The sequence below is a fragment of the Oncorhynchus mykiss genome, chromosome 8, assembly GCF_013265735.2.
Source record: "Oncorhynchus mykiss isolate Arlee chromosome 8, USDA_OmykA_1.1, whole genome shotgun sequence".
NCBI classification, from domain to species: Eukaryota; Metazoa; Chordata; class Actinopteri; order Salmoniformes; family Salmonidae; genus Oncorhynchus; species Oncorhynchus mykiss.
Genome location: NC_048572.1, coordinates 79,731,226 through 79,755,737, shown reverse-complemented (window position 1 = coordinate 79,755,737; position 24,512 = coordinate 79,731,226). Strand labels below are relative to the sequence as shown.

The 24,512-nt window shown below is 53.2% G+C and overlaps 1 protein-coding gene across 2 annotated transcripts in view; it reads left to right on the top strand.

Annotated features, from left to right (window-relative positions):
* Positions 1-24,512, top strand: part of LOC110530728 (WD repeat-containing protein 47) — a 44,016-nt gene that overhangs the window by 3,034 nt on the left and 16,470 nt on the right. Inside the window, exons 4-9 of one of the 2 annotated variants that reach the window (XM_036986413.1) lie at positions 201-285; positions 1,874-2,005; positions 7,120-7,296; positions 7,456-7,958; positions 8,358-8,466; positions 23,387-23,580. In XM_036986413.1, coding sequence (XP_036842308.1) covers positions 201-285; positions 1,874-2,005; positions 7,120-7,296; positions 7,456-7,958; positions 8,358-8,466; positions 23,387-23,580 — 1,200 coding nt within the window. Of the gene's footprint in view, positions 1-200; positions 286-1,873; positions 2,048-7,119; positions 7,297-7,455; positions 7,959-8,357; positions 8,467-23,386; positions 23,581-24,512 lie in introns of those variants that run through there. The other variant, XM_036986414.1, reaches the window with a different exon arrangement.

Sequence of the window (24,512 nt, the reverse complement as noted above, 5' to 3'; positions counted from 1 at the left end):
CACTAATTCTGTGGTCAGAAATGAATGTATTTAGTCTGACTGTACCTGACTATTTCTACACTTAGCAATGCTACATTATTGCCTTTTCAAACAACTACACGTTAGCAACCTGACACCCAGGCTTGACTTTACAGGCAGATGCTGGGTTTAAATTACTTTTCTGAGACATGTTCTTGGGCCATAATTTATTGTTGTCGTAGGTTCCGTTACATCGTCCTGAAGCAGAAGTTTCTAGAGGCCCTGTGTGTGAACAACGCCATGTCTGCTGAGGATGAGCCACAGCATGTGAGTCAACAGACAAAGAATAGCCCCTCTCTCTCAATTCATTTGAAAGGGGGCTTTATTGGCATGGAAAACGTGTTTACATTACGAGTGAAATAAACAAAAATGAGAAGACAAACCTATTCGAATTTAACAGTAAATATTGCACTCAAAAAGGTTTTTAAAAATATTGACATTTCAAGTGTCATGTCAGCTATGTACAGGGTTTTACATCAGTTATGTACAGGGTTTTACATCAGCTATGTACAGGGTTTTACATCAGCTATGTACAGGGTTTTACATCAGCTATGTACAGGGTTTTACATCAGCTATGTACAGGGTTTTACATCAGCTATGTACAGGGTTTTACATCAGCTATGTACATGGTTTTACATCGGCTATGTACAGGGTTTTACATCAGCTATGTACAGGGTTTTACATCAGCTATGTACAGGGTTTTACATCAGCTATGTACAGGGTTTTACATCAGCTATGTACAGGGTTTTACATCAGCTATGTACAGGGTTTTACATCAGCTATGTACAGGGTTTTACATCAGCTATGTACAGGGTTTTACATCAGCTATGTACAGGGTTTTACATCAGCTATGTACAGGGTTTTACATCAGCTATGTACAGGGTTTTACATCAGCTATGTACAGGGTTTTACATCAGCTTTGTACAGGGTTTTACATCAGCTATGGACAGGGGTTTAGCAATGTGCTGATGGCTGTAGTAAGAATAGGGTCTCCGCCTCTCTCTCTCGCCCTCTTCCTTCCTTGCCGGACCTTGTTCTAGTTGTCTGTCTCTGGCATTACATATTCCATCTTCCTGTCTTTGTTTACCTGTCTCCTCTGTCTCCCTCTGAATGAGCAAACAAATTTGCCACAAATGACGAAACCGCCCTCCTTTCTTTCTCCATCTGTCACTGCCTCTTTTTTTGTTCCTAGTAAACACACAATCTCTGAGCTTTCTCTACTCATTGTTTTATATTAGCTTAGTCACAGAGAATGCAGATCTGAAACCAGCTTGTCTCCTGACTGGATTAATGTGGGCTCCTCCTGTGTTTGTGTACAAGGTTGCGTTCACACAGGCAGCCCCATTCTGATCTTTTGCCCAGCATGAGTTAGTGTGTGTGACACGTGTGTCTGATTTCAAAAGTCTCAATGTGTTTGTGTTCGGTCTAGATTTGTTTCTCCTGAAAATCTCTTTTACACGTTTATTCGAAGCAGTTCAAAGCAACGCTGGCATTTTTTTTCCTTGGACATGATAGCAATCTGGGCCCTTCTACCTTGGCAGTTATAATCTAGGCCTCCGAAACCGATAACAAGTAGCTACTCTTCTACAGGATCTACAGACATTCTGGGTTTGGATGTTCAAAACCCTTATGTTTCATCCCCCCCCCCTTTCTGTCTGTCTCGGAGGGAATGTTGAGTCTTGAGGGATGCCACATTGCCTCTAGAAATGAATAAATATGCATAAAAGGCCTTTTTTGTGTGTGTGAACACTCTACACTGCTACATGTGAGGGAAACAGTAGCCAGCTGCTACATGTGAGGGAAACATGAGTCAATGTGAGGTGGCTCAAAATCTAAACTCTCTCTTCTCTCTCAGTTGGAGTTCACCATGCAGGAGTCGGTGAAGTGTCTTCATGCCCTGGAGGAGTTCTGTCCATCTAAAGATGACTACAGCAAGCTATGTCTGCTCCTCACTCTGCCTCGTCTCACCAACCACGCTGAGTTCAAGGCATGACACGTTTTAGAGTTATGGCATCTGATCTTATGAATGGTATCTGTTAATTTCAAATAATAATAATGCATATATATAATAATAATTTTATTCTAGCACTGTGATTGATGATAGTATTTACTTTGAAGAAATGTGGGTAATAGTTTACTTAAAGCAGGTATCAAAGGGCAGTATTACATTGTTATAAGTATGTGTGAGCGCTTATGATATAGCTATAGATTAATAATAAACATACAGTACCAGTCAATAGTTTGGATACACCTGCTCATTCAAGGGTTTTTCTTTAATTTTTTCTATTTTCTACATTGTAGAAGACATCAAAACTATGAAATATCACATTTGGAGTCTTGTTTTACATTCTTCAAAGTAGCCACCCTTTGACTTGATGACAGCTTTGCACACTCTTAGGATTCTCTCAACCAGCTTCATGAGGAATGCTTTTCCAACAGTCTTGAAGGAGTTTCCACATGCTGAGTTTAAAATTTTAGTCTGTCCCCTCGCCGGGCTCGAACCAGGGACCCTCTGCACACATCAACAACTGACATCCACGAAGCATCGCTCCACAAAAGCCGCGGCCCTTGCAGAGCAAGGGGAACCACTACTTCAAGGTCTCAAAGCGAGTGACGTCACCGATTGAAACGCTATTAGCGCGCACCACCGCTTACATGACCACTTGTTGGCTGCTTTTCCTTCACTCTGTGATCCAACTCATCCCAAACCATCTCAATTGGGTTGAGGTTGGGTGATTGTGGAGGCTAGGTCATCTGATGCAGCACTCCATCACTCTCCTTCTCGGTCAAAATGCTCTTTACACAGCCTGAAGGTGTGTTAGGTCATTGTCCTGTTAATTAACAAATGATAGTTCCACTAAGCGCAAACCAGATTGGATGGCGTATCGCTGCAGAATGTTGTGGTAGCCATGCTGGTTAAGTGTGCCTTGAATTCTAAATAAATCACAGACAGTGTCACCAGCAAAGCACCATCACACCACCTCCTCCATGCTTCATGATGTGAACCACACATGCGTAGATCATCCGTTCACTTACGGCGTCTCACAAAGACATGGAACCAAAAATCTCAAATTTGTACTCATCAGACCAAAATAAAGATTTCCACCGGTCTAATGTCCATTGCTCATGTTTCTTGGCCCAAGTAAGTCTCTTCTTATTGGTGTCCTTTAGGAGTGGTTTCTTTGCAGCAATTCGACCATGAAGGCCTGATTCACTCAGTCTCCTCTGAACAGTTGATGTTGAGATGTGTCCGTTACTTGAACTCTGAAGCATTTATTTGCGCTGCAATCTGAGGTGCAGTTAACTCTAATGAACTTATCTTTAGAAGTGGTAACTCTGTGTCTTCCTTTCCTGTGGTGGTCCTCATGAGAGCCAGTTTTATCATAGCGCTTGATGGTTTTTGCGACTGCACTTGGATGATTGACTGTCGTTTCTCTTTGCTTATTTTAACTGTTCTTGCCATAATATGGACTTGGTCTTTTACCAAATAGAGCTGTCTTCTGTGTACCCCCCACCTTGTCACAACACAACTGATTGGCTCAAATGCGTTAAGAAGGAAAGAAATTCCACAAATGAACTTTTAGCAATTAACACCTGTTATTTGAAATGCATTCCAGGTGACTACCTCATAAGGAAAGAGAGGGAAACGAGGCGGTCTTCTGGTCAGACTCCGGAGACGGGCACATCGTGCACCACTCCCTAGCATTCTTCTTGCCAATGTCCAGTCTCTTGACAACAAGGTTGATGAAATCCGAGCAAGGGTAGCATTCCAGAGGGACATCAGAGACTGTAACGTCCTTTGCTTCACTGAAACATGGCTCACTGGAGAGACTCTATCCGAAGCGGTGCAGCCAACGGGTTTCTCCACGCATCGCGCTGACAGAAACAGACATCTTTCTGGTAAGAAGAGGGGCGGGGGCGTATGCCTCATGGCCAACGTGACATGGTGTGATGAAAGAAACATACAGGAACTCAAATCCTTCTGTTCACCTGATTTAGAATTCCTCACAATCAAATGTAGACCGCATTATCTACCAAGATAATTCTCTTCGATTATAATCACAGCCGTATATATCTCCCCCCAAGCAGACACATCGATGGCTCTGAACAAACTTTATTTAACTCTCTGCAAACTGGAAACAATTTATCCGGAGGCTGCATTCATTGTAGCTGGGGATTTTAACAAGGCTAATCTGAAAACAAGACTCCCTAAATTTTATCAGCATATCGATTGCGCAACCAGGGGTGGAAAGACCTTGGATCATTGTTACTCTAACTTCCGCGATGCATACAAGGCCCTGCCCCGCCCCCCTTTCGGAAAAGCTGACCACGACTCCATTTTGTTGATCCCTGCCTACAGACAGAAACTAAAACAAGAGGCTCCCACGCTGAGGTCTGTCCAACGCTGGTCCGACCAAGCTGACTCCACACTCCAAGACTGCTTCCATCACGTGGACTGGGAGATGTTTCGTATTGCGTCAGATAACAACATTGACGAATACGCTGATTCGGTGTGCGAGTTCATTAGAACGTGCGTTGAAGATGTCGTTCCCATAGCAACGATTAAAACATTCCCTAACCAGAAACCGTGGATTGATGGCAGCATTCGTGTGAAACTGAAAGCACGAACCACTGCTTTTAATCAGGGCAAGGTGTCTGGTAACATGACCGAATACAAACAGTGCAGCTATTCCCTCCGCAAGGCTATCAAACAAGCTAAGCGCCAGTACAGAGACAAAGTAGAATCTCAATTCAACGGCTCAGACACACGAGGCATGTGGCAGGGTCTACAGTCAATCACGGACTACAGGAAGAAATCCAGCCCAGTCACGGACCAGGATGTCTTGCTCCCAGGCAGACTAAATAACTTTTTTGCCCGCTTTGAGGACAATACAGTGCCACTGACACGGCCTGCAACGAAAACATGCGGTCTCTCCTTCACTGCAGCCGAGGTGAGTAAGACATTTAAACGTGTTAACCCTCGCAGGGCTGCAGGCCCAGATGGCATCCCCAGCTGCGCCCTCAGAGCATGCGCAGACCAGCTGGCCGGTGTGTTTACGGACATATTCAATCAATCCCTATACCAGTCTGCTGTTCCCACATGCTTCAAGAGGGCCACCATTGTTCCTGTTCCCAAGAAAGCTAAGGTAACTGAGCTAAACGACTACCGCCCCGTAGCACTCACATCCGTCATCATGAAGTGCTTTGAGAGACTAGTCAAGGACCATATCACCTCCACCCTACCTGACACCCTAGACCCACTCCAATTTGCTTACCGCCCAAATAGGTCCACAGACGATGCAATCTCAACCACACTGCACACTGCCCTAACCCATCTGGACAAGAGGAATACCTATGTGAGAATGCTGTTCATCGACTACAGCTCGGCATTCAACACCATAGTACCCTCCAAGCTCGTCATCAAGCTCGAGACCCTGGGTCTCGACCCCGCCCTGTGCAACTGGGTACTGGACTTCCTGACGGGCCGCCCCCAAGTGGTGAGGGTAGGCAACAACATCTCCTCCCCGCTGATCCTCAACACTGGGGCCCCACAAGGGTGCGTTCTGAGCCCTCTCCTGTACTCCCTGTTCACCCACAACTGCGTGGCCACGCACGCCTCCAACTCAATCATCAAGTTTGCGGACGACACAACAGTGGTAGGCTTGATTACCAACAACGACGAGACGGCCTACAGGGAGGAGGTGAGGGCCCTCGGAGTGTGGTGTCAGGAAAATAACCTCACACTCAACGTCAACAAAACTAAGGAGATGATTGTGGACTTCAGGAAACAGCAGAGGGAACACCCCCCTATCCACATCGATGGAACAGTAGTGGAGAGGGTAGCAAGTTTTAAGTTCCTCGGCATACACATCACAGACAAACTGAATTGGTCCACTCACACAGACATCATCGTGAAGAAGGCGCAGCAGCGCCTCTTCAACCTCAGGAGGCTGAAGAAATTTGGCTTGTCACCAAAAGCACTCACAAACTTCTACAGATGCACAATCGAGAGCATCCTGGCGGGCTGTATCACCGCCTGGTATGGCAACTGCACCGCCCTCAACCGTAAGGCTCTCCAGAGGGTAGTGAGGTCTGCACAACGCATCACCGGGGGCAAACTACCTGCCCTCCAGGACACCTACACCACCCGATGTCACAGGAAGGCCATAAAGATCATCAAGGACATCAACCACCCGAGCCACTGCCTGTTCACCCCGCTATCATCCAGAAGGCGAGGTCAGTACAGGTGCATCAAAGCTGGGACCGAGAGACTGAAAAACAGCTTCTATCTCAAGGCCATCAGACTGTTAAACAGCCACCACTAACACTGAGTGGCTGCTGCCAACACACTGACACTGACTCAACTCCAGCCACTTTAATAATGGGAATTGATGTGAAATGATGTAAATATATCACTAGCCACTTTAAACAATGCTACCTTATATAATGTTACTTACCCTACATTATTCATCTCATATGCATACGTATATACTGTACTCTATCTTCGACTGTATCCTTATGTAATACATGTATCACTAGCCACTTTAAACTATGCCACTTTGTTTACATACTCATCTCATTTGTACATACTGTACTCGATAACATCTACTGTATCTTGCCTATGCTGCTCTGTACCATCACTCATTCATATATCCTTATGTACATATTCTTTATCCCCTTACACTGTGTACAAGAGAGTAGTTTTGGAATTGTTAGTTAGATTACTTGTTATTACTGCATTGTCGGAACTAGAAGCACAAGCATTTCGCTACACTCGCATTAACATCTGCTAACCATGTGTATGTGACAAATTAAAATTTGATTTGATTTCATAGTTTTGATGTCTTCACTATTATACAATGTAGAAAATAGTAAAAATAAAGAAACCCTTGTATGAGTAGGGGTATCCAATCTTTTGACTGGTACTGTATGTTTATATTATTTATCCATAACTCAATAGCATGTTTTATTATTCATCTATAGCTAGATCTTATTTTTTCAAATGTCTCCAAATATATTATTATGAGACAACCCTGGTGTCATGGGTGGGGTTTTATTTAAATGACTAAAGTATGAATTGTATAAATGTTTCACCTCCAGGACTGGAACCCCAGCACGGCACGGGTGCACTGTTTTGAGGAGGCGTGCACCATGGTGGCAGAGTTCATCCCTGCAGACAGGAAGCTGAGTGAGGCGGGGTTCACTGCCTCGGGGAACCGCCTCTTCCAGCTCCTCATTAAAGGAGTTCTGTATGAGTGCTGCGTAGAGTTCTGTCAGGTGGGGGGATCCAAGTGTTCTGTTACAAAGCATTGTACAAATGACATGCGTTTTAGATTATAATATCATATTCATGCTTGGTGAATAGGATGGATGGATGGATTGGTTGATTTAGTTAGTTTAATGATTGACTAATATATTGTGTGCCTCTGTCTCCAGAGCAAGGCGACAGGTGAGGAGATCACGGAGGGCGAGGTGCTCCTAGGGGTGGACATGCTGTGTGGGAATGGCTGTGACGACCTGGACCTGTCCTTACTGTCCTGGATGCAGAACCTGTCCCACAGTGTCTTTTCCTGTGCCTTCGAGCAGAAGTTGCTTCAGATCCATGTGGACCGCCTGGCCAAGCCTGCCAAGGCCAGCTACGCAGACCTCCTCACCCCTCTCATCAGCAAACTATCCCCCTACCCCTCCTCGCCCCTCCGCCGCCCCCAGTCCGCAGACACCTACATGTCCCGGTCTCTGAACCCGGCCCTGGATGGCCTGTCATATGGGCTGTCTGGCCAGGAGAAGAGGGGCCCAGGGGGGGACACGGCAGGGAGGAAGGGGATGTCCCCCATGTCTCATTCCTTCGCTAACTTCCACACGGGGGGTCAGAGTCTGAGCAGGAGTCTGATGCTGGACAGCTATGACTGCCACAGCATCTTTGAGGAGTCTCCTGAGAGGTGCGAGAGATGAGGATACTTTAGATTTATGTTGCACTTTTTTTAAAACATATTTTTCTTGTGTAGTACGGGCATGACAAGTCATTATAGTTTTCCTGTAGAAGAATGGCCGAGCATCGTCTAGGGTAGGCTACGCATTGACAGGATTTCACCTGTTGGATTCAGCCTGGAGTAGACGGAGGACTAAGCTCTGTAGTAGGAAGCACTAGAGAGCCTCTACCTTCAACGACTGTCGAAGAAGACGCTCAGTGATGCTCAATCAACACCCACTTACTAGGGAATAGCAGAGTGACCGTAGTGATTATCTGAGGAGTGTCTGGACATTACAGCAGTCGTTATTGCAGTAACATGCACATTACGTAGTCCATTAATGTGGTCTCTCTGGGTCTGTCTCTGTAGCTCCAGGACGGACACGCCCGTGGATAAGATGATGAGTTCAGGCACCCTGCGCCCCGACTCCGCCCCTGGAGAGGACGCCCCGTCACCTGGCTCTGCAGAGAGGAATGAGGTAAACACCTGATGAGGATTTACTATGTCTCTTTCGCTAAATATACACATTTTGGCCTTTTGAACCGGTTCAGACAAACCATACAGAGTCATCTTCCCTACTGATGTGTGATGATTGGTGTTGTGGAGAGAGTTACTTTCAAAGATGGTGGCGTCCCTCACTCTAAATATAGGCCTGAGATGGATCTGTCTGAGAGACTCACTGAGTCATTGACCGTCTGTGGCTTACAGAGCCTGGGTTACACCCAAGACCTGCCGCCTGTCCTATTCTCTTTCCTCATCCCTCTCTCTTTCACTCTGTCTTACAGAACAGTACAGCCCAAAGGACACTAGTTGCCTGACTTCCCTCTAATTATGGCCTAGCCTTAGAGGAGAGCAGACTGTTCTCTGCTCTACCCTGCCACAGCTGTCCTGTCTAGCCTATAGCCAGACTGTGAATGTAAAGCCCTGCTTAGACTGATAAACAGACCAGTAGCAGAGTGGGAATATAGACTGATAAACAGACCAGTAACATTAGACTGATAAACAGACCAGTAACATTAGACTGATAAACAGACCAGTAGCAGAGTGGGAATATAGACTGATAAACAGACCAGTAACATTGGACTGATAAACAGACCAGTAGCAGAGTGGGAATATAGACTGATAAACAGACCAGTAACATTAGACTGATAAACAGACCAGTAGCAGAGTGGGAATATAGACTGATAAACAGACCAGTAACAGAGTGGGACATTAGACTGATTAACAGACCAGTAGCAGAGTGGGACATTAGACTGATTAACAGACCAGTAGCAGAGTGGGACATTAGACTGATTAACAGACCAGTAGCAGAGTGGGACATTAGACTGATTAACAGACCAGTAGCAGAGTGGGACATTAGACTGATTAACAGACCAGTAGCAGAGTGGGACATTAGACTGATTAACAGACCAGTAGCAGAGTGGGACATTAGACTGATTAACAGACCAGTAGCAGAATGGGACATTAGACTGATTAACAGACCAGTAGCAGAGTGGGACATTAGACTGATTAACAGACCAGTAGCAGAGTGGGACATTAGACTGATAAACAGACCAGTAGCAGGGTGGGACATTAGACTGATTAACAGACCAGTAGCAGAGTGGGACATTAGACTGATTAACAGACCAGTAACAGAGTGGGACATTAGACTGATTAACAGACCAGTAGCAGAGTGGGACATTAGACTGATAAACAGACCAGTAGCAGAGTGGGACATTAGACTGATAAACAGACCAGTAACATTAGACTGATAAACAGACCAGTAGCAGAGTGGGACATTAGACTGATTAACAGACCAGTAGCAGAGTGGGACATTAGACTGATAAACAGACCAGTAGCAGAGTGGGACATTAGACTGATAAACAGACCAGTAGCAGAGTGGGACATTAGACTGATTAACAGACCAGTAGCAGAGTGGGACATTAGACTGATAAACAGACCAGTAGCAGAGTGGGACATTAGACTGATAAACAGACCAGTAGCAGAGTGGGACATTAGACTGATAAACAGACCAGTAACATTAGACTGATAAACAGACCAGTAGCAGAGTGGGACATTAGACTGATTAACAGACCAGTAGCAGAGTGGGACATTAGACTGATAAACAGACCAGTAGCAGAGTGGGACATTAGACTGATTAACAGACCAGTAGCAGAGTGGGACATTAGACTGATAAACAGACCAGTAGCAGAGTGGGACATTAGACTGATAAACAGACCAGTAGCAGAGTGGGACATTAGACTGATAAACAGACCAGTAGCAGAGTGGGACATTAGACTGATTAACAGACCAGTAGCAGAGTGGGACATTAGACTGATTAACAGACCAGTAGCAGAGTGGGACATTAGACTGATTAACAGACCAGTAGCAGAGTGGGACATTAGACTGATTAACAGACCAGTAGCAGAGTGGGACATTAGACTGATTAACAGACCAGTAGCAGAGTGGGACATTAGACTGATAAACAGACCAGTAGCAGAGTGGGACATTAGACTGATTAACAGACCAGTAGCAGAGTGGGACATTAGACTGATAAACAGACCAGTAGCAGAGTGGGACATTAGACTGATAAACAGACCAGTAACATTAGACTGATAAACAGACCAGTAGCAGAGTGGGACATTAGACTGATAAACAGACCAGTAACATTAGACTGATAAACAGACCAGTAGCAGAGTGGGACATTAGACTGATAAACAGACCAGTAGCAGAGTGGGACATTAGACTGATAAACAGACCAGTAGCAGAGTGGGACATTAGACTGATAAACAGACCAGTAGCAGAGTGGGACATTAGACTGATAAACAGACCAGTAGCAGAGTGGGACATTAGACTGATAAACAGACCAGTAACATTAGACTGATAAACAGACCAGTAGCAGAGTGGGACATTAGACTGATAAACAGACCAGTAGCAGAGTGGGACATTAGACTGATAAACAGACCAGTAGCAGAGTGGGACATTAGACTGATAAACAGACCAGTAGCAGAGTGGGACATTAGACTGATAAACAGACCAGTAGCAGAGTGGGACATTAGACTGATTAACAGACCAGTAGCAGAGTGGGACATTAGACTGATTAACAGACCAGTAGCAGAGTGGGACATTAGACTGATTAACATACCAGTAGCAGAGTGGGACATTAGACTGATTTAACAGACCAGTAGCAGAGTGGGACATTAGACTGATAAACAGACCAGTAGCAGAGTGGGACATTAGACTGATTAACAGACCAGTAGCAGAGTGGGACATTAGACTGATAAACAGACCAGTAGCAGAGTGGGACATTAGACTGATAAACAGACCAGTAGCAGAGTGGGACATTAGACTGATAAACAGACCAGTAACATTAGACTGATAAACAGACCAGTAGCAGAGTGGGACATTAGACTGAGATTTCACCTTCAGATGACACCCAGCTTCATGGCTCCCTCTGCCACAGTTCGGTGTGTGTTTGTGTAATATATATATGAGATAGCCAGTGTGAAATCCAAAAGGGTGTGTGATGGCAGTGCACATGAATTACTTATTTATTCCAAATTGCTCTCTGTCTATTACCCCCCGCCTCTCTCTGTCTATACCCCCCACCTCTCTCTGTCTATTACCCCCCGCCTCTCTCTGTCTATTACCCCCCGCCTCTCTCTGTCTATTACCCCCCGCCTCTCTCTGTCTATTACCCCCCCACCTCTCTCTGTCTATTACCCCCCCACCTCTCTCTGTCTATTACCCCCCCACCTCTCTCTGTCTATTACCCCCCCACCTCTCTCTGTCTATTACCCCCCGCCTCTCTCTGTCTATTACCCCCCCACCTCTCTCTGTCTATTACCCCCCCACCTCTCTCTGTCTATTACCCCCCCGCCTCTCTCTGTCTATTACCCCCCCACCTCTCTCTGTCTATTACCCCCCGCCTCTCTCTGTCTATTACCCCCCCACCTCTCTCTGTCTATTACCCCCCGCCTCTCTCTGTCTATTACCCCCCCACCTCTCTCTGTCTATTACCCCCCCACCTCTCTCTGTCTATTACCCCCCGCCTCTCTCTGTCTGTACCCCCCGCCTCTCTCTGTCTGTACCCCCCGCCTCTCTCTGTCTGTACCCCCCGCCTCTCTCTGTCTATTACCCCCCCCCTCTCTCTGTCTATTACCCCCCGCCTCTCTCTGTCTGTACCCCCCGCCTCTCTCTGTCTGTACCCCCCGCCTCTCTCTGTCTGTACCCCCCCACCTCTCTCTGTCTGTACCCCCCCCACCTCTCTCTGTCTATACCCCCCCACCTCTCTCTGTCTGTACCCCCCCACCTCTCTCTGTCTGTACCCCCCCACCTCTCTCTGTCTGTACCCCCCCACCTCTCTCTGTCTATACCCCCCCACCTCTCTCTGTCTATACCCCCCACCTCTCTGTCTATACCCCCCACCTCTCTCTGTCTATACCCCCCGCCTCTCTCTGTCTGTACCCCCCGCCTCTCTCTGTCTATTACCCCCCCACCTCTCTCTGTCTGTACCCCCCCACCTCTCTCTGTCTATACCCCCCCACCTCTCTCTGTCTATACCCCCCACCTCTCTCTGTCTATACCCCCCACCTCTCTCTGTCTATACCCCCCACCTCTCTCTGTCTGTACCCCCCGCCTCTCTCTGTCTGTACCCCCCCACCTCTCTCTGTCTGTACCCCCCCACCTCTCTCTGTCTATACCCCCCCACCTCTCTCTGTCTATACCCCCCCACCTCTCTCTGTCTATACCCCCCACCTCTCTCTGTCTATACCCCCCGCCTCTCTCTGTCTATACCCCCCGCCTCTCTCTGTCTATTACCCCCCGCCTCTCTCTGTCTATTACCCCCCGCCTCTCTCTGTCTATACCCCCCACCTCTCTCTGTCTATTACCCCCCGCCTCTCTCTGTCTATTACCCCCCGCCTCTCTCTGTCTATACCCCCAGCTTCTCTCTGTCTATACCCCCCGCCTCTCTCTGTCTATTACCCCCCGCCTCTCTCTGTCTATTACCCCCCGCCTCTCTCTGTCTATACCCCCAGCTTCTCTCTGTCTATACCCCCCGCCTCTCTGTCTATTACCCCCCGCCTCTCTGTCTATTACCCCCCGCCTCTCTCTGTCTATTACCCCCCGCCTCTCTCTGTCTATTACCCCCGCCTCTGTCTGTACCCCCCCTCTCTCTGTCTGTACCCCCCCTCTCTCTGTCTGTACCCCCCCTCTCTGTCTATTACCCCCCGCCTCTCTCTGTCTATTACCCCCCGCCTCTCTCTGTCTATTACCCCCCCACCTCTCTCTGTCTATTACCCCCCCACCTCTCTCTGTCTATTACCCCCCCACCTCTCTGTCTATTACCCCCCGCCTCTCTCTGTCTATTACCCCCCCACCTCTCTCTGTCTATACCCCCAGCTTCTCTCTGTCTATACCCCCCGCCTCTCTGTCTATTACCCCCCGCCTCTCTGTCTATTACCCCCCGCCTCTCTGTCTATTACCCCCCGCCTCTCTCTGTCTATACCCCCAGCTTCTCTCTGTCTATACCCCCCGCCTCTCTCTGTCTATACCCCCAGCTTCTCTCTGTCTATTACCCCCCGCCTCTCTCTCTATTACCCCCCGCCTCTCTCTGTCTATTACCCCCAGCTTCTCTCTGTCTATTACCCCCCGCCTCTCTCTGTCTATTACCCCCCGCCTCTCTCTGTCTATTACCCCCCGCCTCTCTCTGTCTATTACCCCCCGCCTCTCTCTGTCTATACCCCCAGCTTCTCTCTGTCTATACCCCCCGCCTCTCTCTGTCTATACCCCCAGCTTCTCTCTGTCTATACCCCCCGCATCTCTCTGTCTATACCCCCAGCTTCTCTCTGTCTATTACCCCCCGCCTCTCTCTGTCTATTACCCCCAGCTTCTCTCTGTCTATTACCCCCCGCCTCTCTCTGTCTATTACCCCCCGCCTCTCTCTGTCTATTACCCCCCGCCTCTCTCTGTCTATACCCCCAGCTTCTCTCTGTCTATACCCCCGCCTCTCTCTGTCTATACCCCCCGCCTCTCTGTCTATTACCCCCCGCCTCTCTGTCTATTACCCCCCGCCTCTCTCTGTCTATTACCCCCCGCCTCTCTCTGTCTGTACCCCCCCTCTGTCTATTACCCCCCGCCTCTCTGTCTATTACCCCCCTGCCTCTGTCTATACCCCCCGCCTCTCTCTGTCTATACCCCCCGCCTCTCTCTGTCTATACCCCCCGCCTCTCTCTGTCTATACCCCCCCGCCTCTCTGTCTATACCCCCCCGCCTCTCTCTGTCTATTACTACCCCCCGCCTCTGTCTGTCTATTACTACCCCCCGCCTCTCTCTGTCTATTAATCAAATTTCAATCAATCAAATGTATTTTATATAGCCCTTTGTACATCAGCTGATATCTCAAAGTGCTGTACAGAAACCCAGCCTAAAACCCCAAACAGCAAGCAATGCAGGTGAAGAAGCACGGTGGCTAGGAAAAACTCCCTAGAAAGGCCAAAACCTAGGAAGAAACCTAGAGAGGAACCAGGCTATGTGGGGTGGCCAGTCCTCTTCTGGCTGTGCCGGGTGGAGATTATAACAAAACATGGTCAAGATGTTCAAATGTTCATAAATGACCAGCATGGTCGAATAATAATAAGGCAGAATAGTTGAAACTGGAGCAGCAGCACAGTCAGGTGGACTGGGGACAGCAAGGAGTCATCATGTCAGGTATTCCTGGGGCATGGTCCTAGGGCTCAGGTCCTCCGAGAGAGAGAAAGAAAGAGAGAATTAGAGAGAGCATATGTGGGATGGCCAGTCCTCTTCTGGCTGTGCCGGGTGGAGATTATAACAGAACATGGCCAAGATGTTCAAATGTTCATAAATGATCAGCATGGTTGAATAATAATAAGGCAGAACAGTTGAAACTGGAGCAGCAGCACAGCCAGGTGGACTGGGGACAGCAAGGAGTCATCATGTCAGGTAGTCCTGGGGCATGGTCCTAGGGCTCAGGTCCTCCGAGAGAGAGAAAGAGAGAAGGAGAGAATTAGAGAACGCACACTTAGATTCACACAGGACACCGAATAGGACAGGAGAAGTACTCCAGATATAACAAACTGACTCTAGCCCCCCGACACATAAACTACTGCAGCATAAATACTGGAGGCTGAGACAGGAGGCTACCCCCCGCCTCTCTCTGTCTATTACTACCCCCCCGCCTCTCTCTGTCTATCCCCCCTCGCCTCTCTCTGTCTATTACCCCCCGCCTCTCTTCCTCCTCTTGGTTGTGCTGCTAGCCTGGCCCCCGCCTCTCTCCCTCCTCTTGGTTGTGCTGCTAGCCTGGCCCCCTCCTTCTCTCCCTCTTGGTTGTGCTGCTAGCCTGGCCCCCTCCCTCTCTCCCTCCTCTTGGTTGTGCTGCTAGCCTGGCCCCCTCCTTCTCTCCCTCCTCTTGGTTGTGCTGCTAGCCTGGCCCCCTCCTTCTCTCCCTCCTCTTGGTTGTGCTGCTAGCCTGGCCCCCTCCTTCTCTCCCTCTTGGTTGTGCTGCTAGCCTGGCCCCCTCCCTCTCTCCCTCCTCTTGGTTGTGCTGCTAGCCTGGCCCCCGCCTCTCTCCCTCCTCTTGGTTGTGCTGCTAGCCTGGCCCCCTCCTTCTCTCCCTCCTCTTGGTTGTGCTGCTAGCCTGGCCCCCTCCTTCTCTTCCTCCTCTTGGTTGTGCTGCTAGCCTGGCCCCCTCCCTCTCTCCCTCTTGGTTGTGCTGCTAGCCTGGCCCCCTCCTTCTCTCCCTCCTCCTGGTTGTGCTGCTAGCCTGGCCCCCGCCTCTCTCCCTCCTCTTGGTTGTGCTGCTAGCCTGGCCCCCTCCTTCTCTCCCTCCTCTTGGTTGTGCTGCTAGCCTGGCCCCCGCCTCTCTCCCTCTTGTTTGTGCTGCTAGCCTGGCCCCCGCCTCTCTCGCTCCTCTCGGTTGTGCTGCTAGCCTGGCCCCCGCCTCTCTCCCTCCTCTTGGTTGTGCTGCTAGCCTGGCCCCCTCCTTCTCTCCCTCCTCTTGGTTGTGCTGCTAGCCTGGCCCCCGCCTCTCTCCCTCCTCTTGGTTGTGCTGCTAGCCTGGCCCCCTCCTTCTCTCCCTCTTGGTTGTGCTGCTAGCCTGGCCCCCTCCTTCTCTCCCTCTTGGTTGTGCTGCTAGCTTTGCCCCCTCCTTCTCTCCCTCTTGGTTGTGCTGCTAGCCTGGCCCCCTCCCTCTCTCCCTCTTGGTTGTGCTGCTAGCCTGGCCCCCTCCTTCTCTCCCTCTTGGTTGTGCTGCTAGCCTGGCCCCCGCCTCTCTCCCTCCTCTTGGTTGTGCTGCTAGCCTGGCCCCCGCCTCTCTCCCTCCTCTTGGTTGTGCTGCTAGCCTGGCCCCCTCCTTCTCTCCCTCCTCTTGGTTGTGCTGCTAGCCTGGCCCCCGCCTCTCTCCCTCCTCTTGGTTGTGCTGCTAGCCTGGCCCCCTCCTTCTCTCCCTCTTGGTTGTGCTGCTAGCCTGGCCCCCTCCTTCTCTCCCTCTTGGTTGTGCTGCTAGCCTGGCCCCCTCCCTCTCTCCCTCCTCTTGGTTGTGCTGCTAGCCTGGCCCCCTCCTTCTCTCCCTCTTGGTTGTGCTGCTAGCCTGGCCCCCTCCCTCTCTCCCTCCTCTTGGTTGTGCTGCTAGCCTGGCCCCCTCCTTCTCTCCCTCCTCTTGGTTGTGCTGCTAGCCTGGCCCCCGCCTCTCTCCCTCCTCTTGGTTGTGCTGCTAGCCTGGCCCCCTCCTTCTCTCCCTCCTCTTGGTTGTGCTGCTAGCCTGGCCCCCTCCTTCTCTCCCTCCTCTTGGTTGTGCTGCTAGCCTGGCCCCCTCCTTCTCTCCCTCCTCTTGGTTGTGCTGCTAGCCTGGCCCCCGCCTCTCTCCCTCCTCTTGGTTGTGCTGCTAGCCTGGCCCCCGCCTCTCTCCCTCCTCTTGGTTGTGCTGCTAGCCTGGCCCCCTCCCTCTCTCCCTCCTCTTGGTTGTGCTGCTTGCCTGGCCCCCTCCCTCTCTCCCTCCTCTTGGTTGTGCTGCTAGCCTGGCCCCCGCCTCTCTCCCTCCTCTTGGTTGTGCTGCTAGCCTGGCCCCCTCCCTCTCTCCATCCTCTTGGTTGTGCTGCTAGCCTGGCCCCCTCCCTCTCTCCCTCCTCTTGGTTGTGCTGCTAGCCTGGCCCCCTCCCTCTCTCCCTCCTCTTGGTTGTGCTGCTAGCCTGGCCCCCGCCTCTCTCCCTCCTCTTGGTTGTGCTGCTAGCCTGGCCCCCGCCTCTCTCCCTCCTCTTGGTTGTGCTGCTAGCCTGGCCCCCTCCTTCTCTCCCTCCTCTTGGTTGTGCTGCTAGCCTGGCCCCCGCCTCTCTCCCTCCTCTTGGTTGTGCTGCTAGCCTGGCCCCCTCCTCTCTCCCTCCTCTTGGTTGTGCTGCTAGCCTGGCCCCCTCCTTCTCTCCCTCCTCTTGGTTGTGCTGCTAGCCTGGCCCCCTCCTTCTCTCCCTCCTCTTGGTTGTGCTGCTAGCCTGGCCCCCTCCCTCTCTCCCTCCTCTTGGTTGTGCTGCTAGCCTGGCCCCCGCCTCTCTCCCTCCTCTTGGTTGTGCTGCTAGCCTGGCCCCCGCCTCTCTCCCTCCTCTTGGTTGTGCTGCTAGCCTGGCCCCCTCCTTCTCTCCCTCCTCTTGGTTGTGCTGCTAGCCTGGCCCCCTCCTTCTCTCCCTCCTCTTGGTTGTGCTGCTAGCCTGGCCCCCGCCTCTCTCCCTCCTCTTGGTTGTGCTGCTAACCTGGCCCCCTCCTCTCTCCCTCCTCTTGGTTGTGCTGCTAGCCTGGCCCCCTCCCTCTCTCCCTCCTCTTGGTTGTGCTGCTAGCCTGGCCCCCTCCCTCTCTCCCTCCTCCTGGTTGTGCTGCTAGCCTGGCCCCCTCCCTCTCTCCCTCCTCTTGGTTGTGCTGCTAGCCTGGCCCCCTCCCTCTCTCCCTCCTCCTGGTTGTGCTGCTAGCCTGGCCCCCTCCCTCTCTCCCTCCTCTTGGTTGTGCTGCTAGCCTGGCCCCCTCCCTCTCTCCCTCCTCCTGGTTGTGCTGCTAGCCTGGCCCCCTCCCTCTCTCCCTCCTCTTGGTTGTGCTGCTAGCCTGGCCCCCTCCTTCTCTCCCTCCTCTTGGTTGTGCTGCTAGCCTGGCCCCCTCCCTCTCTCCCTCCTCTTGGTTGTGCTGCTAGCCTGGCCCCCGCCTCTCTCCCTCCTCTTGGTTGTGCTGCTAGCCTGGCCCCCGCCTCTCTCCCTCCTCTTGGTTGTGCTGCTAGCCTGGCCCCCTCCTCTCTCCCTCCTCTTGGTTGTGCTGCTAGCCTGGCCCCCTCCTCTCTCCCTCCTCTTGGTTGTGCTGCTAGCCTGGCCCCCTCCCTCTCTCCCTCCTCTTGGTTGTGCTGCTAGCCTGGCCCCCTCCCTCTCTCCCTCCTCTTGGTTGTGCTGCTAGCCTGGCCCCCTCCCTCTCTTCCTCCTCTTGGTTGTGCTGCTAGCCTGGCCCCCGCCTCTCTCCCTCCTCTTGGTTGTGCTGCTAGCCTGGCCCCCGCCTCTCTCCCTCCTCTTGGTTGTGCTGCTAGCCTGGCCCCCTCCCTCTCTCCCTCCTCTTGGTTGTGCTGCTAGCCTGGCCCCCTCCCTCTCTCCCTCCTCTTGGTTGTGGTGCTAGCCTGGCCCCCTCCTTCTCTCCCTCCTCTTGGTTGTGCTGCTAGCCTGGCCCCCTCCCTCTCTCCCTCCTCTTGGTTGTGCTGCTAGCCTGGCCCCCTCCTTCTCTCCCTCCTCTTGGTTGTGCTGCTAGCCTGGCCCCCGCCTCTCTCCCTCCTCTTGGTTGTGCTGCTAGCCTGGCCCCCTCCCTCTCTCCCTCCTCTTGGTTGTGCTGCTAGCCTGGCCCCCTCCTTCTCTCCCTCCTCTTGGTTGTGCTGCTAGCCTGGCCCCCTCCCTCTCTCCCTCCTCTTGGTTGTGCTGCTAGCCTGGCCCCCGCCTCTCTCCCTCCTCTTGGTTGTGCTGCTAGCCTGGCCCCCGCCTCTCTCCCTCCTCTTGGTTGTGCTGCTAGCCTGGCCCCCTCCTCTCTCCCTCCTCTTGGTTGTGCTGCTAGCCTGGCCCCCTCCTCTCTCCCTCCTCTTGGTTGTGCTGCTAGCCTGGCCCCCTCCCTCTCTCCCTCCTCTTGGTTGTGCTGCTAGCCTGGCCCCCTCCCTCTCTCCCTCCTCTTGGTTGTGCTGCTAGCCTGGCCCCCTCCCTCTCTTCCTCCTCTTGGTTGTGCTGCTAGCCTGGCCCCCGCCTCTCTCCCTCCTCTTGGTTGTGCTGCTAGCCTGGCCCCCGCCTCTCTCCCTCCTCTTGGTTGTGCTGCTAGCCTGGCCCCCTCCCTCTCTCCCTCCTCTTGGTTGTGCTGCTAGCCTGGCCCCCTCCCTCTCTCCCTCCTCTTGGTTGTGCTGCTAGCCTGGCCCCCTCCTTCTCTCCCTCCTCTTGGTTGTGCTGCTAGCCTGGCCCCCTCCCTCTCTCCCTCCTCTTGGTTGTGCTGCTAGCCTGGCCCCCTCCTTCTCTCCCTCCTCTTGGTTGTGCTGCTAGCCTGGCCCCCGCCTCTCTCCCTCCTCTTGGTTGTGCTGCTAGCCTGGCCCCCGCCTCTCTCCCTCCTCTTGGTTGTGCTGCTAGCCTGGCCCCCGCCTCTCTCCCTCCTCTTGGTTGTGCTGCTAGCCTGGCCCCCTCCCTCTCTCCCTCCTCTTGGTTGTGCTGCTAGCCTGGCCCCCTCCTTCTCTCCCTCCTCTTGGTTGTGCTGCTAGCCTGGCCCCCGCCTCTCTCCCTCCTCTTGGTTGTGCTGCTAGCCTGGCCCCCTCCTTCTCTCCCTCCTCCTGGTTGTGCTGCTAGCCTGGCCCCCTCCCTCTCTCCCTCCTCTTGGTTGTGCTGCTAGCCTGGCCCCCTCCTTCTCTCCCTCCTCTTGGTTGTGCTGCTAGCCTGGCCCCCGCCTCTCTCCCTCCTCTTGGTTGTGCTGCTAGCCTGGCCCCCTCCCTCTCTCCCTCCTCTTGGTTGTGCTGCTAGCCTGGCCCCCTCCTTCTCTCCCTCCTCTTGGTTGTGCTGCTAGCCTGGCCCCCGCCTCTCTCCCTCCTCTTGGTTGTGCTGCTAGCCTGGCCCCCTCCTTCTCTCCCTCCTCCTGGTTGTGCTGCTAGCCTGGCCCCCTCCCTCTCTCCCTCCTCTCGGTTGTGCTGCTAGCCTGGCCCCCTCCTTCTCTCCCTCCTCCTGGTTGTGCTGCTAGCCTGGCCCCCGCCTCTCTCCCTCCTCTTGGTTGTGCTGCTAGCCTGGCCCCCTCCTTCTCTCCCTCCTCCTGGTTGTGCTGCTAGCCTGGCCCCCTCCCTCTCTCCCTCCTCTTGGTTGTGCTGCTAGCCTGGCCCCCGCCTCTCTCCCTCCTCTCGGTTGTGCTGCTAGCCTGGCCCCCTCCTTCTCTCCCTCCTCCTGGTTGTGCTGCTAGCCTGGCCCCCGCCTCTCTCCCTCCTCTTGGTTGTGCTGCTAGCCTGGCCCCCTCCTTCTCTCCCTCCTCCTGGTTGTGCTGCTAGCCTGGCCCCCTCCCTCTCTCCCTCCTCTTGGTTGTGCTGCTAGCCTGGCCCCCTCCTTCTCTCCCTCCTCCTGGTTGTGCTGCTAGCCTGGCCCCCTCCCTCTCTCCCTCCTCCTGGTTGTGCTGCTAGCCTGGCCCCCTCCTTCTCTCCCTCCTCTCGGTTGTGCTGCTAGCCTGGCCCCCGCCTCTCTCCCTCCTCTTGGTTGTGCTGCTAGCCTGGCCCCCTCCTCTCTCCCTCCTCTTGTTTGTGCTGCTAGCCTGGCCCCCTCCTTCTCTCCCTCCTCTTGGTTGTGCTGCTAGCCTGGCCCCCTCCTCTCTCCCTCCTCTTGTTTGTGCTGCTAGCCTGGCCCCCTCCTTCTCTCCCTCCTCTTGGTTGTGCTGCTAGCCTGGCCCCCGCCTCTCTCCCTCCTCTTGGTTGTGCTGCTAGCCTGGCCCCCTCCTTCTCTCCCTCCTCTTGGTTGTGCTGCTAGCCTGGCCCCCGCCTCTCTCCCTCCTCTCGGTTGTGCTGCTAGCCTGGCCCCCTCCTTCTCTCCCTCCTCTTGTTTGTGCTGCTAGCCTGGCCCCCTCCTTCTCTCCCTCCTCTTGGTTGTGCTGCTAGCCTGGCCCCCTCCTCTCTCCCTCCTCTTGGTTGTGCTGCTAGCCTGGCCCCCTCCTTCTCTCCCTCCTCTTGGTTGTGCTGCTAGCCTGGCCCCCTCCTTCTCTCCCTCCTCTTGGTTGTGCTGCTAGCCTGGCCCCCTCCTTCTCTCCCTCCTCTTGGTTGTGCTGCTAGCCTGGCCCCCTCCCTCTCTCCCTCCTCTCGGTTGTGCTGCTAGCCTGGCCCCCGCCTCTCTCCCTCCTCTTGGTTGTGCTGCTAGCCTGGCCCCCGCCTCTCTCCCTCCTCTTGGTTGTGCTGCTAGCCTGGCCCCCTCCCTCTCTCCCTCCTCTTGGTTGTGCTGCTAGCCTGGCCCCCTCCTTCTCTCCCTCCTCTTGGTTGTGCTGCTAGCCTGGCCCCCTCCCTCTCTCCCTCCTCTTGGTTGTGCTGCTAGCCTGGCCCCCTCCCTCTCTCCCTCCTCTTGGTTGTGCTGCTAGCCTGGCCCCCTCCTCTCTCCCTCCTCTTGGTTGTGCTGCTAGCCTGGCCCCCGCCTCTCTCCCTCCTCTTGGTTGTGCTGCTAGCCTGGCCCCCGCCTCTCTCCCTCCTCTTGGTTGTGCTGCTAGCCTGGCCCCCGCCTCTCTCCCTCCTCTTGGTTGTGCTGCTAGCCTGGCCCCCTCCTTCTCTCCCTCCTCTTGGTTGTGCTGCTAGCCTGGCCCCCGCCTCTCTCCCTCCTCTTGGTTGTGCTGCTAGCCTGGCCCCCGCCTCTCTCCCTCCTCTTGGTTGTGCTGCTAGCCTGGCCCCCTCCTTCTCTCCCTCCTCTTGTTTGTGCTGCTAGCCTGGCCCCCGCCTCTCTCCCTCCTCTTGGTTGTGCTGCTAGCCTGGCCCCCTCCTTCTCTCCCTCCTCTTGGTTGTGCTGCTAGCCTGGCCCCCGCCTCTCTCCCTCCTCTCGGTTGTGCTGCTAGCCTGGCCCCCTCCTTCTCTCCCTCCTCTTGTTTGTGCTGCTAGCCTGGCCCCCTCCTTCTCTCCCTCCTCTTGGTTGTGCTGCTAGCCTGGCCCCCTCCTCTCTCCCTCCTCTTGGTTGTGCTGCTAGCCTGGCCCCCTCCTTCTCTCCCTCCTCTTGGTTGTGCTGCTAGCCTGGCCCCCTCCTTCTCTCCCTCCTCTTGGTTGTGCTGCTAGCCTGGCCCCCTCCTCTCTCCCTCCTCTTGGTTGTGCTGCTAGCCTGGCCCCCTCCTTCTCTCCCTCCTCTTGGTTGTGCTGCTAGCCTGGCCCCCTCCTTCTCTCCCTCCTCTTGGTTGTGCTGCTAGCCTGGCCCCCTCCTCTCTCCCTCCTCTTGGTTGTGCTGCTAGCCTGGCCCCCTCCTCTCTCCCTCCTCTTGGTTGTGCTGCTAGCCTGGCCCCCTCCTTCTCTCCCTCCTCTTGGTTGTGCTGCTAGCCTGGCCCCCTCCTTCTCTCCCTCCTCTTGGTTGTGCTGCTAGCCTGGCCCCCTCCTTCTCTCCCTCCTCTTGTTTGTGCTGCTAGCCTGGCCCCCTCCCTCTCTCCCTCCTCTTGGTTGTGCTGCTAGCCTGGCCCCCTCCTCTCTCCCTCCTCTTGGTTGTGCTGCTAGCCTGGCCCCCGCCTCTCTCCCTCCTCTTGTTTGTGCTGCTAGCCTGGCCCCCTCCCTCTCTCCCTCCTCTTGGTTGTGCTGCTAGCCTGGCCCCCTCCTCTCTCCCTCCTCTTGGTTGTGCTGCTAGCCTGGCCCCCTCCTTCTCTCCCTCCTCTTGGTTGTGCTGCTAGCCTGGCCCCCTCCTTCTCTCCCTCCTCTTGGTTGTGCTGCTAGCCTGGCCCCCTCCTTCTCTCCCTCCTCTTGTTTGTGCTGCTAGCCTGGCCCCCTCCCTCTCTCCCTCCTCTTGGTTGTGCTGCTAGCCTGGCCCCCTCCTCTCTCCCTCCTCTTGGTTGTGCTGCTAGCCTGGCCCCCGCCTCTCTCCCTCCTCTTGTTTGTGCTGCTAGCCTGGCCCCCTCCCTCTCTCCCTCCTCTTGGTTGTGCTGCTAGCCTGGCCCCCTCCTCTCTCCCTCCTCTTGGTTGTGCTGCTAGCCTGGCCCCCTCCTTCTCTCCCTCCTCTTGGTTGTGCTGCTAGCCTGGCCCCCGGTCGACATGTTAAGTTAATGCCCATCTGAAAGCAGAGGGTACAGTAGAGGAAGTAATGACATCCTTTTCCTCTCTCTGAAGGGGTGTGCCGTCCCTTCTGGCTTTGAATGTGAAAGGCTCTATGTAAGAAGTTGGCTGTACTTCCAACAGTTGAGAATTTGGTTTGTTGTTTAATAAATGTGTTTTACCACCTTAGTTGCGTGACTCGACAGAGAAGTTTGAAGAGTTCTACCGCCAGCGTTTGAGGGTCCAGCAGCACCTGGAACAGAAGCAGCAGCAGAGACAACTCTACCAGCAGATGCTGCTGGAGGGAGGGGTACAACACAGTGACCAGCCAGCCCCCGGGACAGACGCCATGCAGCACAGCCTCACTGAGAAGTTCCTCAACAGGTTAGACGTACACACAGCACAGGACTTCAGTTCCCTAATAGGTCAGGTATTCATTCACCCATCACAGTTCTGCTTGATAATGATTTGATGAGTTGATTTCCAGTTTGACTCTCCTTGTCTTGGACTGTTCCCTCTGCTACAGACCTCAGATGTTACATTATGTAATGAACTAGTTCTTCCTGCACCTAATGGATGGAATAAGGGTTTCTCTGTTGTTGAACATTTCGTTTAAATCAAGCACTCCTCACTCTTTGGAAAAGAAAAACAAACTACACTTGTCAGACTTAGACGGTACAGCCTTCCCTGTACAACTCATGGAGAGACACTGACGTTATATCTAAACATTCAGGACAGGCTGGGTTCAGCATGATTTAAAACATATGGGAACATTGAGTCTACTTAGAAGAACAGAAAGGACATTCTAATGATGTCATTATGCCCTGCCCTTCTAAATAATACAGGGGGAGGGTTGGAGGGGGAAGGGGAGGGGAAGGGTTAGGGGGGGAGGGTTGAATGGGAAGAGGGAGGATTGCAGGGTGAGGGATGGAGGGGAAGGGGGGGGTTGGAGGGGAGGAGGGGGAGGGATGAAGGGAGGAGACGGATCAAAAGCTCTTTGTCCAACTGATGCACACCACAGTCTAGAAGGGAGAGTATGGCCTGACCCTATGATGTCATCTCTATCAAAGACTATATACAGTATCAGTAGACAGATTCTATTTCCTGTGGCTGATGTCATAGAGCCCCTATCTAGGATTGTATATCTATGGTAAAAACACAATGTTAATGAGAGTCCAGCCTGGAGAATGGTCCCCCGTTGGACTGTTGTAATTGTCCTATTCCACAACATGTTTCCTGCTGTTTAGAGAGAGACGTGTTCTTCCACTAACAGGCTCTGAAAGGGGAGGTTGGATTGTGTGTGTGGGGAAGGTGGT